Genomic DNA, 18,216 nt, shown 5'->3' with positions numbered 1-18,216 from the left:
TCATCTTCTTCCTTTGACGCCCATTTATTTTAATAACTGTTAAGAATATATATAACTAGGGGAAAAAGACTAAAGTTTATTCCCCTATTTAAATTAAAGATGGCGTATCTTGCTACCTCTCTTGTTTCGAGGAAAAGGAAGCAATCTATAAGAAGCTCGTTCATCTTCTACCTTGCGAAGAGATCTGTGAATACTTTCCGCAGGTTCTGACAACTCTTTCAAATAAATGTTAAACATACGTTAACAGTTATTATCGTCGATCAAAAAGGTTCTCACGGACGTGCAAAATCCCGCATCGAACCTGGTAAGGATCGTTACGTTCCGTGTCTGTTTCCAAATAGGTTAAATCGTGCTCTGCCGAATTAAAATCCTTTATAATACCGTCACATTGTGGTAAACAGCATTCATCTAGGAAACTCTTGTAAGGATAGTAGGAACTCTGTAATTAACCACGGTGTGTGCATAAGGCTTAACCGTAACCGTTATCTTAAGGTGAATTTTCTACTACATTCTTTCCTCGCCGAGGCAGAGAGAGATCCTTAGCAAAACGAATACGATGTTATTCATGTTTGCCTAAAAATCCCCTCAATTCGTGGTTAAGTCCCTGATTGTAGGGGGAATATACGGTGAAGCATTCGATCCCTTAGGAGAGAGAGATGTAACCAACCGTTCACGACCGAGAACCGGATGGTACTGGATTGGCTTACAATTACAGCCGTCTCGTTCACTGCCTGGCTGCATTCATTCTGAGTTGCCAGTTACTCCCTTCAATGAATGGATATAATAAAATTATTCTCGAGTCTAAGAAAGCTCTCAATAATGCAAATTTAAGCCAAACAACCTTTGTTAGATACCGAAGCTGAGTAGGTATTGTCGTAACAAACCTTTTAAGCGAAGTCCTTACTAGGAAAATCCTGTAAGGATATAGATAATTCCGTAGCGAACCAGAAAGGCAACTATGGTATGCGTATATGACTTGTCATTCAGTAGTCGTATACACCAAGCCTTCTACGACATTCTTTCCTTTCCGACATGCAGAGAAAGAATGGAAATCTTACTCTCTTCGTTCTTTTCGTCAATAATCCCGAATGAGTATTAGTCGAAAGAGATCGCAAATGACAACCGAGGATCAAAGAGAATCTCTCCAGCTTTTATTATCTTGGAGATAAGTCCGTATTTTACGCCTTTCTTATCTGGAAGAGCCTCTAATCAATGAATGAGAGCTCGTATGAATCTAGTTCAACTTCCAAACGATTGCCCCTCTTTCTGTAAATGGTTGGTTGCATTATTTTTTAGAAGGAGGATGATTTTAAAATCCTCTGTGAGAATTAGTTCAGTAATACTGAACTAATTCTCACAATTCTGCTCTATCTTCCATTCCTCAAGTTGGGAGAAGATTGAGCAACCGGAGGAGAGCGCTTCCTTTCGAAAGGTGAAGGGCTTTTAGCAGTACGGCTCTAACCTGACAAGGGCTACGGCAGCCTGTGCTACATCTTGAGTCCCTGCCTGGAAAAAGCCGAACTTGCTCTTGCCTTTATTGCATTAAGACTATCCTGACAAGGGCGACGGCCGCCTGTGCGACAACTCCCGTCCCTATCAGGAGAAGCCTCGAATGTCTTTCACCTTTCGCCTGGAGGACTCTTGGCGGTTGTCAGGCTTTTCTTGTAGGAGAAAGTGCCTGGCGCTAAGCAGGAGTATCTTGCCTAGAATACTCCTGGCGCCTGGGAGGAGTATCGCGATCGGAATACTCCTCGTCCTCGGAATACTCCTGGCGCCTGGCAGGAGTATCGCGCTCCGAATACTCCTGGCGCCTGGGAGGAGTATCGTGCTCGGAATACTCCTGGCGCCTGGCAGAAGTATCGCTTTCCTAGGAGGAGTATCGTGATCGGAATACTCCTGGCGCCTGGTAGGAGTATCACACTTCCGAATACTCCTGGCGCCTGGGAGGAGTATCGTGCTCGGAATATTCCTGGCGCCTGGCAGAAGTATCGCTTTCCTAGGAGGAGTATCGTGATCGGAATACTCCTGGCGCCTGGTAGGAGTATCACGTTCCGAATACTCCTGGCGCCTGGGAGGAGTATCGTGCTCTTCGGAATACTCCTGGTGCCTGGCAGGAGTATCGCGTTCCGAATACTCCTGGCGCCTGGGAGGAGTATCGTGATCGGAACACTCCTGGCACCTGGCAGGAGTATCGCGTTCCGATCACGATACTCCTGGCGCCTAGGAGAAGTATCGTGATCAGAATACTCCTGGATCCTAGCAGACGTATCGCGCTTGGAAAGTTTTTCTTGTGCGGAAGGTTCCGCGCCCCTGGAAAGTTCCGCGTTCGGAATGTTCCGCTTATCCGGAAAAAGATTCCCGCTTGGAAAGTTCTGTCCGTCTGGAAGGTTATTTGAATCTGGAATCTTCCGCCTTCTGGAAGGTTCCGCTTGTGCGGAAGGTTCTGTGTGCGGAAGGTTCCGATCTCTTGTACATTTGTTCTTGCTTAGAATTCGACAATACTTCCATTTTCGACATAGCCCTCCCTTTCTTCTGAATGAGAAGGACTTCCATTTCCGATGAAGATCCTGGTTCATAGTGCTTCAGGCGCTTTGCGCCTATATTCAGGCCCTTCAGGTGCTTTGCGCCTCGTTTCAGGCGCTTTGCGCCTTATTTCAGACGCTTTAGGCGCATTGAGCCTCGTTACCGGAGCTTCATGCCAAGGAGCTAGAAGCTTAAAAGTTATATATATATGTGTAATCACTAATCGAGATCCATATAATTCATTCGATCAACAAATATTCTTTAATATCTAATTCGTTCTTCTCAGAATAGATATATTTTCATATACATGTACCGATGAGGAATTTATTGAAATAACTATTTCAAACCTCCATGGGATAGAGGCCCCCCCGTCCAGCTGTACGGGGGGACGAACCCGGATAGGGCAATGCCTCTACCGCAACTTATCGAATGATGTCTTCCTTTCTCCGTCTCTTCTGAGGTTCCGATAGCCAGACGAGATTATCTTGCATCTTCATTTAATCTACGCCGTTGGATGTTTCTTCTCCTTATTCGTCAAGACGATAATAATAAGGGGAACACATTGAATAGGATGCCTTTCCAATGGCTATCCCTGGCAGTCTGGGACGTCCTACAGAACCTGCCGAGGGGACGCCTGATCGGTGGGGATTCTCTGTAACCTCCGTAAGGCTTTCGACATTCCTTCTCCTCTGGGCCTGTGAGCTTGGAAGAGGTCTAGACCTGGGAGCGAGACAAGAGCCGATCAGACGCACCCTCTATTGCAATGAGGAACACTATAATCACTTCTTACCTTATAATAGCTCGTATCTTGAGCTACATTCCTTTATCTTCAAATTGCAAATGAATTTGTAGTTTCTGTGAAGTAAGAAGGTGATGAGGAAACTACACTACTAGTACTGTTAATATTCTAACTGCTCGTCAGAACGAGAGCTATTAAAGCTTCTAAAAAAAAAGCATATCTAGTTCTATGTTTTTCTGACTTCCTCAAATAGGAAGTTACCTTATTTTCCTCAATCAAATTCTAACATTCATTACACTTTATCAATGAATAAATATTTATATTTCCCTTTCTTGCAAACTATGTAATTGTCTACCAAAAACTTCGGTAGTTACACATCCTCTATTCTTCGAAAACTTCGAAGTTAATTCATTAAAAGTTATTAAAAAGTTATTTAAAGCGTATGCCGAACCACCGATCCAGTACTTCCCTGTAAAAGTTGGCCCAGAAGATCGATGGCGATGAAACACGAAAATCAAATCAGGAGGGAAAGTAAACATATGTTTACATTCCCAGCGACAGAGAGAATCTGATTAGAAAACGGGAATGGTTCCTAGTCCTGCCACCCAGCGGCAGGCCGGTAGATCACCTGACCTACCTGTAGCGTGTGCCGCGAAATTCGAATTTCTGTCGGGGACGACGGAGTCGATAGCTATGTATATATCTGACAGGTAAGTTGAATGTATGAAAAGGGGCGAACAACAATTCTGCCTTCTGCGCAGGAGACACTGATTTCGCCGCAAAACTGCAGTACAGAGCTCTCTTCTTTAGTAGTCCAGTAGCGAAATGGGATGCCAGTTCATCAGAGCCATCCCTTACTGCTCTATCCATACATGCCAACACGCTGGATAATTCTTCCAATGAAATCGAGTCGGGACTTTTGGATTGTAAGTCCAGGGCCCCCAAGCACCAATCCAGGAAGTTAAATACTTCTAAGGGCCTGAAGATGCCTTTCAGATGGTCATCCATTTCCGACTTGGTCCAGGAAACTTTTGCTGATGAAAGGTACGACCTCCTCGGAGTGTCAACCAAGTTAGCGAAATCGCCTTGGGAGGAAGACGGAGCTTTCAATCCCGCTTCTTCTCCCGTTTCGTACCAGATTCCTGCTCTCCCGCTTAGTCTCGATGGAGGAAGAGCAAAGGAAGTGTTGCCTTTCGCCTTCCTTGAGTCCATCCAATCTTGGATTCTTTTAAATGCTCTCTTCGCAGAGAACGAAGTGGCCATTTTAACGAAGCCAGGTGCTTTCCTGGTCTTCGATGAGGCCAACTGCGAAGGTGGAGAGCAAGGAACCGGTGCCTGAAACTTATCCGGGAACAAGTTTTTCAGAAGGTGAGTCAACGTCTTATAATCCGAGGAGGATGACGTTGTTGGCTCTTCATCGTCCGCAGGACACAAATCACTAGACGATTCTCTTTCTCTAGCAGCAGCGTCCTTCAAAGACCGTGATGTTATTAATCCTTGAGGCCCTGTTCGCAAGAGGGTGCCTCTGTATGAAGTAGGGTTAGAAGTACCAATTCATTTCTGTTTCACCGCTAACTTCGACACTTTAAGATCTTGGAAGGTAACATTCTGCAGAACATCATGACGCTTCGGACTTATATATTCTTCCAAAGCGTCCTCCCGAGCGTCCTGGAGAGCGTCCCGATGCGTAGGACGCCGAGCGTCCTGCGAAGCGTCTTCACGAGCGTCCTGGCGAGCGCTTCGATGAGCAGGACGTCGAATGTCGTCGGAAGCTTCCTCAAAAGCATCCTGATTAACGTCACGCAAAGCAGGACGTCGAGTTTCGTTAACATTATCTTCCTTAACGACTAAATGTGCAGGACGTCGAGCGTGTCTTGCGTATTCAGAGACGTCCTTACGAGGCTCTTGATCTTGACGTGCACGAGAGGAAAACTTAGAACGATGATTGTCAGTCGGGGATTTCTGGACGTTCACGACCTCTTGACAAAGACGCCGGCCGCCTGTGCGACAACTCACGTCTTTGTCATGCTCGTCTCTCCTAGACGCTCTCTCACAAGGAACGCTTTCACGTTCTCGAATGAGTCGGCTGCTAGAAGGTGACGAAGAGGCCGAAGAACGAGGAGAAGGAGCCGGGGACTGCCTGGTTCTCTTGACAGGCAGCCACCAGTCCTTCCTTCGCCGACAGGGTTCTGTCTCTCTCTTTGCAAAATTGGACGCCAACTGTTTTTGCATATCCATCAGTATCTACCTTGACGGAGAAAATTCTTGATCAGGAGAAGGAATAATCCTGTGAGAGGAAGACAGGCGAGGGGATGCCCTCTCCTTCGTCTCAGGGGCAAATTTAGAGCAACTTGGGCGCTCAAAAGCGTCCTCCTCCGATGAAGTCTTGGTCATTTTCTGTGGTGGGAAGGCTTCAAAATATTCAGGTGACGAATGAAAAGAGGGTTGATAAGAAGGACGTGAAGCGTCCTCTTCTCTAAAACCTCTCTTAAGAGGGCGACAAGGACGACGGCCGCCTGTGCGACGTCTTGCGCCCTTGCCGCTCTCCTCGCGAGAGGCTCTCCGAGCACTCCAGCCCCGGTGAGGGGAGGACGCCTCGGAGGCTGAGAAACATTCTTTAAGGATTCGTGTCCGCGCACGATCCTTGGCAGCCTGGGACGCGTCCACAGATTCTGCCGAAGGGATGTCAGACCGGTTTTTAGTTCCCGTAACCCTCCTTCGGCTTTCGACTTGCCCACTCCCTAAGTCCTGGGAGTCCGACAGAGGTCTAGACCTGGAGGCATTATGGGACCGATCTGACGCCCCCTCCACAACACTAGATGCACCAACACTTTCATTGCACTTCAACACATCCGATTGTAGCGCGAGCACTTTTGACTCCAGGGCACGAATCAACTCCATGATCGTAGAGAGCACGTTTCCTTCTGTAGACACCTCCTGATTACCCGAAGGCAACACTACAGGGTTAGGTTCAATAAAATCTACAGGGGGGATCGATGGTGATACAATATTACCCTGACTTCTATTCACAGAAGCACTCCTGGAGGAAGACCTCCTGATTCTATCACGTTCAAGCTTTCTTATATAGGAATCATACGCCTTCCACTCAAGATCTGTCAATTCCTCACACTCGATGCATCTATCGTTCAACAAACATACATGACCTCGACATTTTGTGCACACAGAGTGAGGTCTACCGAAGCTTTCGGTAGCCTCACCTTACATTCTTGCACACCACACACACTGAAACTAGTAGAACTAGATCCAGACATCGTATTAAAGAAAAGTCAAAGCCAAAATCCAAATCAAACCACTATCGCGTATGCCAAGCCAACAATCTAGTCCAAAAAACCAAAAGTCAATCAGGATACTCAAGGCAAAAAAGAAGTTTTCAAAATCCTAGGCGGAGGTAATGGAAACAGGTGTTTACACTACCGGCGACAGAGAAAAATCTGAATAGAAAATGGGAATGGTTCCTGATATCCGCCTCCCAGCGGCGGGAATGGGTACTAACCACCTGGCCGCCCACTGCGTGTGCCGGGAGTTTTGAAATTCTGTCGGACTTCGGAGAATACAGCTATATATATATCTGTCAGGTAAGTTTCATGAACAAAAATCAAATTGTCTTAGAAAATTTGTCATTTGTTCATACGCGAACAAACCTTTGGTCTTAACAATAGGGTAGACTCATACTTGGAGGGAGGTACAAGACATCCTAGACTGGCTGGGGGCCTACCCACCAGTCCAGCTCCCAGAAGAAATGATTTCTGGAGAGGGACTGAAGTCCGTTGAGAAGCTAGATAAATTGATATCTAACCACTCTGAACCTGAGTGACATACAATGATACATGGGAGAACCATTGTATAGGGAACCAAAGAGAAACTTTGACTGTCGAATAACAAACCAAGACACCAGGGTTTGTATTACTCCAAACACCTCCTTGCCAAGGAGTGGAGCATATGCTACCAAATAGCGGGTAAGATATTTGTATAATGCACGACCACACTATCAGTATGACTACCTTACTCACCTGTATCAGACCAGTCCAGCGAATGACGTGTCTATTCCTAAACCGCCCGAAGGAAGAAGGAAAGGTACAAGAGAAACAAGGAGACCAGCCAACTTACTCATTCTCTCATCCATACAATTATCTTAGGTAAGATACAAAAGTGCCCCGCTAAGGGCAACTATGAGTTACACAACCTGTTGGGCAGCCACCACAGGACCCAGGGAAAACGTGTCCACAGATCTGTGGGCAACATCCTTAATATAGAAGTACCAGCGCTCAGCACTCTAAGTACAGCCAAGTTCTTTTTGAAAGCCAGAGAGGGACCAATACCCCAAACGTCATGTGCTCTAGCCTGCACAGATGTGGTGGTGGAATCATCGAGAGTCAAGTATGCCTGACTGATGGCTTCCCATATCCAAAAAGAGATAGTATTCTTAGACACCTCTTCTTGTACGGCCTGTGCTAACAAAAAGTCTGCGGCAGCCTGGTCTAAGGTGCTGAGTCCTTTTAAGATAGTAACGCAGGGCCCAGACAGGGCAGAACAAAAGCTCTTGAGCATCACCACCCACAAAGTCATTCAGTGATGAAATGGAAAACGAAATGAACCTGTCATCATGCACAGAGGGATTTTGGGTCTTGGCCACGAATTCTGGGACAAATTCAAAGGACATCAACCCCCAACCCCTGGTGTGCTTCACCTCAAAGCTCAGACCATGGAGCTCTCTTACCCTCTTGGATGATGCCAAGGCCAGAAGGAAAACTGTCTTGAGCGTCAGGTTCCTGTCAGATGAGCGACGCAAGGGCTCATACGGACTCTTAGTGAAGCTCTTAAGAACCAAGGAAACATCCAACGTTGGAGGCTTGAGCTCTCTAGGAGAACTCGACTGCTCAAACCCCTTAACTAGCAGGGAAAGTTCACAGGAAGAGATGTCGATACCCTTAAGGCGTAACACCAAAATCAGGGCTGCCCTGTAGCCTCTAATGGCAGAAACGGACAAACATTTCTGTCTCTGAGGAAGGTTAAAAAGTCTGCTATTCGCTGAATAGAGGTTGTGAGTGGAGAATAACCCCGTTCACGACACCAATCACAGTAGATTGCCCATTTGCCTTGGTAAACCGCGGAGGTCGACTTTCTAAGACTGCTGGACATATGCCCAGCTGTTCTCTGAGAAAAGCCTCTCGCTCGGAGGAGATACTTGATAGCCTCCAACCGTGAAGAGACAGGGATTCTACTGACTGGTGGAACCTTTTTGCATGGGGCTGACACAGGAGATGTCGCCAAGGGGGAATCTCCCTCGGAACCTCTGATAACGACAGCAGATCTGGGAACCAATCCGCCAGAGGCCACAGAGGGGCTACCAAAGTCATCCTGAGACCCTGTGAACTCATTAGCCTGTTCACAACCTGACGGATCAAACAAAACGGAGGGAAGGCATACACCTCCAGGTTGTCCCAGGGATGTTGGAATGCGTCCTCTGCCAATGCTAAAGGATCTGGAACCACTGAACAGAACATCTTCAGCTTCCTGTTGAAGCGAGTCGCAAGAAGGTCAAGCATGCGTCTCCCCCCAATCTGGAAAAGCTTGTCTGCCACCACTTGATGAAGAGACCACTCTGTGCCTAGGATCTGATCCCGAAGACCGAGTTTGTCTGCGACCACGTTCCGTTTGCCTGGGATATACCTGGCTGAGAGCTTTACCGAATTGCTGACCGCCCACTGGTAAAGCTCGACAGTCAAGGCGTGAAGTTGACGTGAAACCAGGCCTCCCTGTTTGTTCACATAGGCTACCACTGTGGTGTTGTCCGACATGAGAATGACAGAATGACCTTCTACCTTACTCTGAAACTCCTTCAGATCCAGGAAGGCTGCCTTCAACTCCAAGACATTGATATGTTGCTGCTTGTCATCCAAACTCCAAACACCTGAATCGATAAGGCCACCTAAATGAGACCCCCAACCTGCGAGGGAGGCGTCCAAGAACAGAAGGAAGTCCAGTAGAAGAGAACGCAGAGGGACACCCTTTAACAGATTCTGGTCGTCCAACCACCAACGAAGGTCTTCTCTCACTTCCAGAGACAGAGGAACCATTAACCGGGGAGAGTCCCCCGCTGGAGACCAGAACTCTCCCAGTCTCCATTGCAGAGACTGAAGATGAAAGACACCCATGAGGGACCAGCTTCTCCAGGGATGACTAACACTCCCAGAAGAACCTGCCACTGATGAGCTGACAGATGTGATTCTGACAGGAAATTGCGCGCCACCACCCACAACTTCTCCAAACTCTGATCTGACGGGAAAACTTTTGCCACCGTCTTATTGATGACCATGCTCAGGTAGAGAATCCTTTGAGTGGGTACGAGGTTCGACTTTTCCTGGTTGACTAATATGCCCAGTTCCAGACAGAACCGAAGTAGACAATCCCTGTCCTGCAGCAGCTTTTCCCTGCAAACTGCCAAGACTAACCAATCGTCGAGGTACCTCAGCAAACAGATCCCCTGAGCATGGGCCCAACTTGACAAGAGAGAGAAGACCCTTGTGAACACTTGAGGGGCTGTCGTCAGCCCGAAGCACAAGACTTTGAACTCAAAGACCTTGTCCCCAAGAGAGAAGCAAAGGAACTTCCTGGACGTAGCATGAACAGGGATTTGGAAGTATGCGTCCCTTGAGTCTATCGACACCATGAAGTTGCCTTCCCTCACGGCTGCCAACACCGAGCGCTGGGTCTCCATCTTGAACCGTGTCTTCCTGATGAAGTGATTCAAGGTGGATAAGTCGATCACAGGTCCCCATCCTCCCGACGCCTTGGGCACCAAGATGGGACTGTAAAACCCCGGGGACGGACGCATCACTTCCTCTATCGCATCCTTGTCCAGCATTTTCTGCACTTCCTCCAGAAGAGCCAAGAACTTCAGCGAATCTGGAGGATATGCCTTCCTGAGCTGTGGCTTGTTTGACAGAGGAGGAGAGAAGTTGGATGCAGTAGGTATCCCACCTGAAGGACATCTACCACCCACTTCTCCGCCCCATAACTCTGCCACTTGACCCAATGGCCCGCCAGGCATTCCCTCACCAGTGGCGTAGGAGAGGGAGAGGCGCCTAACCTACCAACGAAAGGGGCGTTGATCTTCTGACTTACACAGAGTCGAACCGGAAGGCCCTGCCGAACTCGAAGTCCTCGACGGCCTACCAGGTGACGATCTCCTTGACTGCTGCTGGACAGGGGGAGGAAGTGGAGCTGGACGTCTCCGAGGACGAGAGTCCGACTTAGAGAAGGCCTGGAGCACCAGTCTGTCTTTGGTGTCAGCCCGGCGCCGGTCTATCGCATTCTCGAGCTCTCACTGACAACTTCAAATGGTTACAGTACAAGTCATGATTTTACCAGAGCCTTCACTGCCACCACTAGTTTGGAATGAGGCAAAAAATTAAATCTCAATCAAGGGACTATGCAGATGGTAGTCTTTGAATGCTGCAGTGTGAGTTTCATCATTGTTAGTAAGTCTCACTGGACTATTTAAAATATGTTATTATCTTTTGAAAGTGCCAAGTGTAAAACTATAGTCTGTATTATAGTAGTATACATAAAAGAAATTTATTATACAGTACACCATATGTAACTACAGTAGTATGTTTTAATAATTATGCATAAAAAAATGACAATTATACTGTACGTATATGAAAATCAAGTTTTACATAAAGGATATAACTGAGATAGAGAATGGCTTTAGTATTAATCAAGACTTCCAGAATTATTCAGTAAGGAATGTAGCCAAGACTGGACTATCTACCAAACACAATGTTTTTGAAGGAAAAATATTAATGGTACACTTAGCAATACAAAAATGACAAATTCTCCAAAACAATTTGTATATTTCATAGCTACAAACCTTCGGTCTTAACAATAGGATAATTTTGTAGCAACTACCTGGATTCGGTTAAACAATCAGAGATTGTACAGCAAGGAATCTGTGAGATCTGGCAACACATGTGTATATCAGGTGAAAGTTAGTCAAAAACCGCGCACCCCACACTACCACGATTAGTCTTTTTCTTAACCGCCTGGGTGAGTGATGCAGTTACTCATTCTCCATCCAACCCAGTTGTTTTTGCCCGTGTTCACTCTCTTGCTTGTATGTGTGTGTGTGTTTGTGTTACTACGGCTTCCTCTGTTTCTTCTCGGCATCGCCAATGTATGTGCCCAGGTATTCAAGGTCTCCTGTGTTCTCGTTTCCTGGCTTCTTCGGCTATGGACCCCCACTCCACGTGCAGTAGGATTCAAAGACTATTATTAATCCCACTGAAGGAAGAGAGATACCTTCCATGGAATGTTCAACAATTGTGGAAACGATCCTGGAGGGGGAAGCCAAATCAGGAGGAATCATAAAAAGTCAGTACTGCCAATCTGTCTGGGACTGAAACTTGAACTGGTTATGTCAAACACCACCACCACCATTAAGTGTGAAATCAGGGACCTGCCCCCAAGGATCTTGTTCCTCCAATGAGATGGGCCAGCAACAAGCCAATGTGAAATCACTTAAACTGCCAATACAGGATACCTAAAAGTCCATGTATCCTTGCTGGAATTGGAATTTTGGGTCTTAAGCCTTCCAATCTGATTCCATGGTGGTGGTGGTATGTTTACCATAAACTAAATGTTAAAGATGCAACTATAAAGGTTGAAATATAAAGTACAGTCTGAGAAAAACAAAGCAGCAATGAAGATGCTCTTGGTTCAATGACAGCCAAAGGAAAAGTGAGGCTTCTGCCTCTCACTCACTGTTCACACCTTAACTACCTCATTAACAAGCTGAAGTGACTGAAACCAGCTGCCACCAGAAGGAGCACCTATATAAGTGCACAGGTTTGTACATACTTGCTTTGGAGCAAACAGTACTTCTAAGCGACTGAGATGTACCCATATTCAAGCAGGCAAATTGTTTCATACACACACACTCCTTCCCTATCATTGGACAGCTGACAGCATTAATTGCAAATTTGTTTCCAGTGACATTCCAAGTAGTAAGATCAACAAAAGCAATACAAGTAGTAAAACTATACTAGTTTGTACGTACTTACATGCTAAACACATCTTATTAGAATACCTTCACATGAGAATGACATGAATTCCTGTCTTCTTGTTGAGCTACTTCCTCAACATCTGAAATCACTATTACATCATCTTCATTTCCCTTCTCAGTCCTCTTTTCTGGTGTAGGATTCCTTGTTGCGTTCTGAGTGGTGTCTGGTGGGTGAACCTCAGTTTCCACATTAGTCCGCACAGGCACACTTGTGTTACACACAGGGAGCAGTGAAAGACCGGCCCTTCCCTTGGCAGTGGGGGGTTCATCGGGAGCAGCAAGTCCTTTTATCTGTAACAATTCTGCAGCAGCTACAAACTTCGATAAATCACGCTGCGCTACACTCACAACTCCATTATACATATAATTAAGCAGAGCCTCCATTTCGTTTGCTTTAATGTCCTTCAAAACAATAACAGGATGTTTGCAAGGTGTCTTCTCAAAAATGTTCATAAAATAATCACTGCAACTGGCGAGAACTAATTTGTGCACTCCGTAAAACCTTCCATCACAGGTCAAAGTAGCATCAGTGTATTTCTCCTGTAATATAAATAACACCATTAGCTTTGTACGTGTACTGAACATTGATACGAAGAATATAATGAATGGCACTATGTACTGTATTTAAGTTTAATCAATTAAAAAATGCAAAATGGATTAGGGCTTCCTTAAACATCTGTAATTAGGTTTGTTTTTTCTTTTCATTTCTTTTTTTTACGTTACATGCAGAAACTTGCATTGATGCATAATTATTTCTTACCATGGTTCTTAATACTGACAGCATGTGGAAAAATGTGGGAACATGATTGTTCCATTCCACATTCAAGATATCTGCCATTCTGATCACGTACTAAGAAATGATCCTGGAAAAAAAAAAAAAAGACAAAGCTGAAGTAATTCTCAAAATGCAATGATTTACATTCTATAAATGAACTAACCCTCCCATTCCATGCTGCAGTCAAAAGGAAATATCCACTATCCAACTAACAAGAACCAACACACTTACAAAGGTTGTATCACTATCCTTAAAAAGGATTATATGTGTTATTTTTTTGCAAAAATTACAAATCAACAATGTTACACCAGCTATTGCTCTGTACAGTAGTATTAAATGAAGTCTTACAAGCCAATTTTGCTACTTTCGTTAGAAAAATTCCTTCCAGCTTTCATAGGGTTGGTAGTTTTGATAGCATGGTGGCAATACCTGAAATAATGGTTATACTATCTTGAATACTTCATCATTCTCAAGCTGCACTGATGTTCACGTCTTTAGCCATGATGTGCATTTCAACAAACAACAGAACACAATCAGACTAATTTTGACCCTGTTAAAATCATCTTAGAACAAAGCCAAAGTTGCATCATCATGACCTTGTGAACTTTTGTCACCCAACACAATTTGTTTATTCTTTGATCAGTATCTCCCATATCAAGCTTCTAAAACTACAAGATCTAGTGTCTGCCATTGCTCCATCATTCAAGTACAGCAAATCTTTCTTTTTTCACTTTTAGCCTGTCATTTCCATGGTTCATAAACACTAACTGTAAGCTTGCTTCAAGACATCATTTATCAAGTTACAAAGATCTTCCTTTGTTGATGTCAACTTCATTAAAAAAAACATGTTCTATTTCATTCATATGCAAGCTTTCAGTTATTCCTTTTAACATTGCCAACTGCAATGAATGTGGTGGAGTGAGGGAGAACTTTCGGAGGTTGTTTTCAAGTTTAAAGCTTACTTAGCACAACTAAGCACGAGCTAAGCACAAGCTAGGATGTTACGAGACCATGATGCTTAACTGTTGTTAGTTCACCGTATAATGGCCTATCATTTATTTTACAGAATTATAATATTTCTTATCCTGTTTCAAGAATTACAACTGATTATTTTTAAACATGATATTGTTATGATACAATAAAGTTTCATACATACTTACCTGGCAGATATATACATAGCTATCGACTCCGTCGTCCCCGACAGAAATTCAAATTTCGCGGCACTCGCTACAGGTAGGTCAGGTGATCTACCGCCCTGCTCTGGGTAGCAGGACTAGGAACTATTCCCGTTTTCTAATCAGATTCTCTCTGTTGCCGGTAGAGTATCAACATTGTTGTTACTTCCTCCTGACTGGAATTCTTTTTTCACAACGCTTTTGATCATCTTTCGACTGATTTTGGTGACGTACTTGGATCGTTGTTTGGCATTCGCTATCGTGGACTGGTTTTTGGACTTCGCTTTGGATTTTCGTGAATATGTCTGATTCTAGTGTTAGCTTCAGAGTGTGTGAATGAAGGCTGTAAGGTGAGGATTCCGAAAGCTTCGGTAGATCCTCACACTACATGCAGTGGTTGTAGAAAGGTTGAATGCTCAACTGAGAATACGTGTAACGAGTGTGAGAGATTGAGTGCGCAAGAATGGAAGAATCTGACTTCTTACTTGAGGAGGCTGGGTGGGTCTTCAATCGTATATATCTGCCAGGTAAGTATGTATGAAACTTTATTGTATCATAACAATATCATTTTCATACATTCAACTTACCTGTCAGATATATACATAGCTGATTGACACCCTTTGGTGGAGGGCAAGAGACAGCTAACTAACTGACTAGACAGGTAAACAACATATGTTGTAGGTATAAATAAACCTTAGTTCCTACCTTATTAGATGGAAGACTTCGTGGCTACTGCCCAGGAGTCTGCTTCATCTCAAGAGCCTTAGCGAGATAGTGATCTGTGGCCAAGAGTTCTTGCTGGTCTGTAGATGGGGTCTTATCCACTTACTCGGCAGAGCCTAACTAGCGTTTGTCAAGGGGTGCTAATCTGCTTATATGACAACACGCCTTCTTTAAGGGGCACACAACCGATCCCGATCACCCGATCCTAACCCGTGTTAGTTCTAAGATTGTTAAGAGTCATCCCCAAACTCTTAGCAAACAACCACAAACTCGAAACTCATACATACAAAATCAAAATAAAAATTTTGTACCCCTCTAACAGTCAGCTGTCACTCGATTTCCTAATGAAGCGAAGTGAAGGCCGCCAGTGCGACATCTGACACTCCCATGCACAGGAAACACGAGAACACATCAGACAAGAGGGTTACGTACACATATTTAAGGATCGGTGCTCTCTCCTTTACCCAGAACCGTCTGTGCTGACACAAACGGACCTAAAGAAAAACATTTCTCATACGTTACTCGCACATCTTTTAAATAATGAGATGCAAATACTGAGTTGCATCTCCAATAGGTTGCGTCCAAAATATTTTTAAGTGACATATTTCTCTGGAACGCAATTGATGTCGCGATTGCCCTTACCTCATGAGCTCTTACTCTTAATAGATTAAAAGAGTCATCTGGGCAGTTCTTATGAGCCTCGGTAATTACACTTCTAACAAAGAAGGCCAAAGCATTTTTAGACATAGGTCTCATGGGGTCTTCACCGAGCACCAAAGACCATGTTGTGAGCCTCCCGCTTCTTTTCTGTCCAGATAGAATTTCAGTGCTCTAACTGGACAAAGTGATCTTTCTATTTCTCTGCCTACTAGGCTAGTAAGTCCTTTTACCTCGAAACTCCTAGGCCAGGGATTCGAAGGGTTCTCGTTTTTGGCAAGAAAAAGAGTCTGGAATGAACAAATCGCAGAATCTTCTTTGAAACCAACTCGTGACTCAAGGGCGTGCAACTCGCTGACCCTTTTAGCCGTAGCCAGAGATAGAAGAAATATACACTTTCTAGTGATATCACGGAATGAGCCGTATGAGGTGGTTCGAACTTTTCCGAGGATAGAAATTTCAGAACCACATCTAAGTTCCAGCTCGGAATCCTAGGCTCTACTGACTTGGACGTTTCAAAGGAGCGGATGAGATCGTGCAAATCTTTATTATTCGTCAAGTCTAAGCCCCTGTTTCTAAAGACTGACGAAAGCATACTTCTGTATCCTTTAATTGTTGGTACAGAGAGATGTGACTTTTCCCTCAGGAAAAGAAGGAAATCCGCAATTTCGGTTACAGAGGTATTGGAAGAGGACAGCTTCTTCGACCTGCACCAGTTTCTGAAAACTTCCCACTTCGATTGGTACACTCGCCTAATAGATGATCTGCGGGCTCTAGCAATTGCGCTTGCCGCCTTGCGAGAAAACCCTCTCGCTCTGACCAATCTTTCGATAGTCGAAAGGCAGTCAGAGCAAGAGCGGGTAGATTTGATGGTACCTCTCGAAGTGGGGTTGTTTGAACAGATCTATCCTGTTTGGAAGAGATCTGGGGAAGTCCACTGTCCACTCCATCACCTCCGTGAACCAAATTCGGGATGGCCAATATGGGGCTATCAGAGTCATTCTGGTTCCCTTCGAGGCCACAAACTTTCTGACTACTTCCCCAGAATCTTGAATGGGGGAAAAGCGTACACGTCTAGCCCTGACCAGTCCAGGAGAAAGGCGTCTATAGCATAAGCCCTGGGATCCTCTACCAGGGCGCAAAATGTGTCTATCCTTTTGGAGAGAAACGTGGCGAATAGATCTATCTGTGGTTTCCCCAAAGATACCAACGGGTCTGACAGACTTCCGAGTAGTGGAGGGTCATCTGTAGGAAGGACCTGGAACCTCCTGCTCAGTCTGTCCGCTCTCACGTTCCTCTCCCCTTGAACAAATCTCGTTAGAAGGACCACATTCCTTTGATTTGCCCAAATCAGCAGATCTCTTGCCAGTTTTCGTAAAAGGGCGAAAGAGTGAGTTCCTCCTTGTTTCTTGACATAAGCCAGAGCGGTCGTATTGTCGGAGTTTATCTGAATTACTTTGTCTCTGACTATCTGCTCGAAGCTCCTTAACGCGAGGTGAATCGCAAAGAGCTCCTTGCAATTTATGTGCCATGACACCTGCTCTTCCGACCAGGTGCCTGACACTTCTTCGGACCCTAGAGTCGCACCCCAACCTGTCTCCGACGCGTCTGAGAACAATGTCAGGTTTGGGTTCCGAACTTCTAAGGATACTCCTCTGTTTTCTTCCAAGGGGGTCACCACCACCTTAACTGTTGCTTTACTTCTAATGAGATCGGAAACGTGTCCGAGAGCTGTCCTGTCTTCCAACTCCAACTGCTTCTCAGGAAGTACTGAAGCGGACGGAGATGCAGTCTTCCTAGAGGAAAGAACTGTTCGAGAGAGGAAAGGGTCCCCAGAAGGCTCAACCATTCCCTCGCTGAAGTACGCTCTTTCTCTAAGAAGTTCAATACTGTGGCACAGCCTTTCCTTACTCTCTCTTGAGAAGGAAATACTCGAAAACCCCGAGAATCCATCTGAATCCCCAGATAGACTACGTTCTGGCTGGGGACCATCTGGGATTTCTCGAGGTTCACGATTAATCCTAATGTCTTTGTCAATTCCAGGATTGTTGACAGGTCCTCCAGACACTGCTTTGAGGACCTGGCCCTGATGAGCCAGTCGTTCCAGGTATAGGGAGACGTTATCCCTTTCATGTGAAGGTGTTTTGACACATTTTTCATCAAGTCTGTGAAGACTTGGGGAGCCGTAGACAGGCCGAAACACAGGGCCCTGACTGATAGATCCTTCCCTCGAACATGAAACGAAGGTACTTCCTCGACGAATGGTGAATCGGACGTGGAAATATGCGTCTTGAAGATCTAGAGACGCCTTCCAATCTCCTTGACGGAGAGCTGCAAGTACTGAGGCAGACGTTTCCATGCTGAACTTCTGTTGTTGTACGAATTTGTTCAGCGAACTTACATCCAGTACCGGTCTCCATCCCCCCGAGGCTTTCGCTACGAGAAACAAGCGATTGTAAAACCCCGGGGAGCTTTGATCCAGTACCAGCTCTATTGCTCTTTTGTCCCACATCTGCTCCACCATTTGACGAAGAGATCC

At 45.3% G+C, this 18,216-nt stretch overlaps 1 protein-coding gene across 5 annotated transcripts in view; it reads right to left on the bottom strand.

Annotated features, from left to right (window-relative positions):
• The window catches only part of LOC135205726 (protein tramtrack, beta isoform-like), a 73,943-nt gene that overhangs the window by 14,487 nt on the left and 41,240 nt on the right, over nucleotides 1-18,216 (bottom strand). For all 5 annotated transcript variants that reach the window (XM_064236807.1, XM_064236811.1, XM_064236809.1 and 2 more), the window contains 2 exons: nucleotides 13,108-13,210; nucleotides 12,372-12,887 (listed from right to left, as the gene is read on the bottom strand). In XM_064236807.1, the coding sequence (XP_064092877.1) occupies nucleotides 12,372-12,887; nucleotides 13,108-13,185 (594 nt within the window). In that variant the 5' untranslated portion in view covers nucleotides 13,186-13,210. The remainder of the gene's footprint in view (nucleotides 1-12,371; nucleotides 12,888-13,107; nucleotides 13,211-18,216) is intronic.

Source organism: Macrobrachium nipponense, chromosome 24, assembly GCF_015104395.2.
Source record: "Macrobrachium nipponense isolate FS-2020 chromosome 24, ASM1510439v2, whole genome shotgun sequence".
NCBI lineage: Eukaryota > Metazoa > Arthropoda > Malacostraca > Decapoda > Palaemonidae > Macrobrachium > Macrobrachium nipponense.
This window is presented reverse-complemented; position numbering and strand designations above follow the sequence as displayed.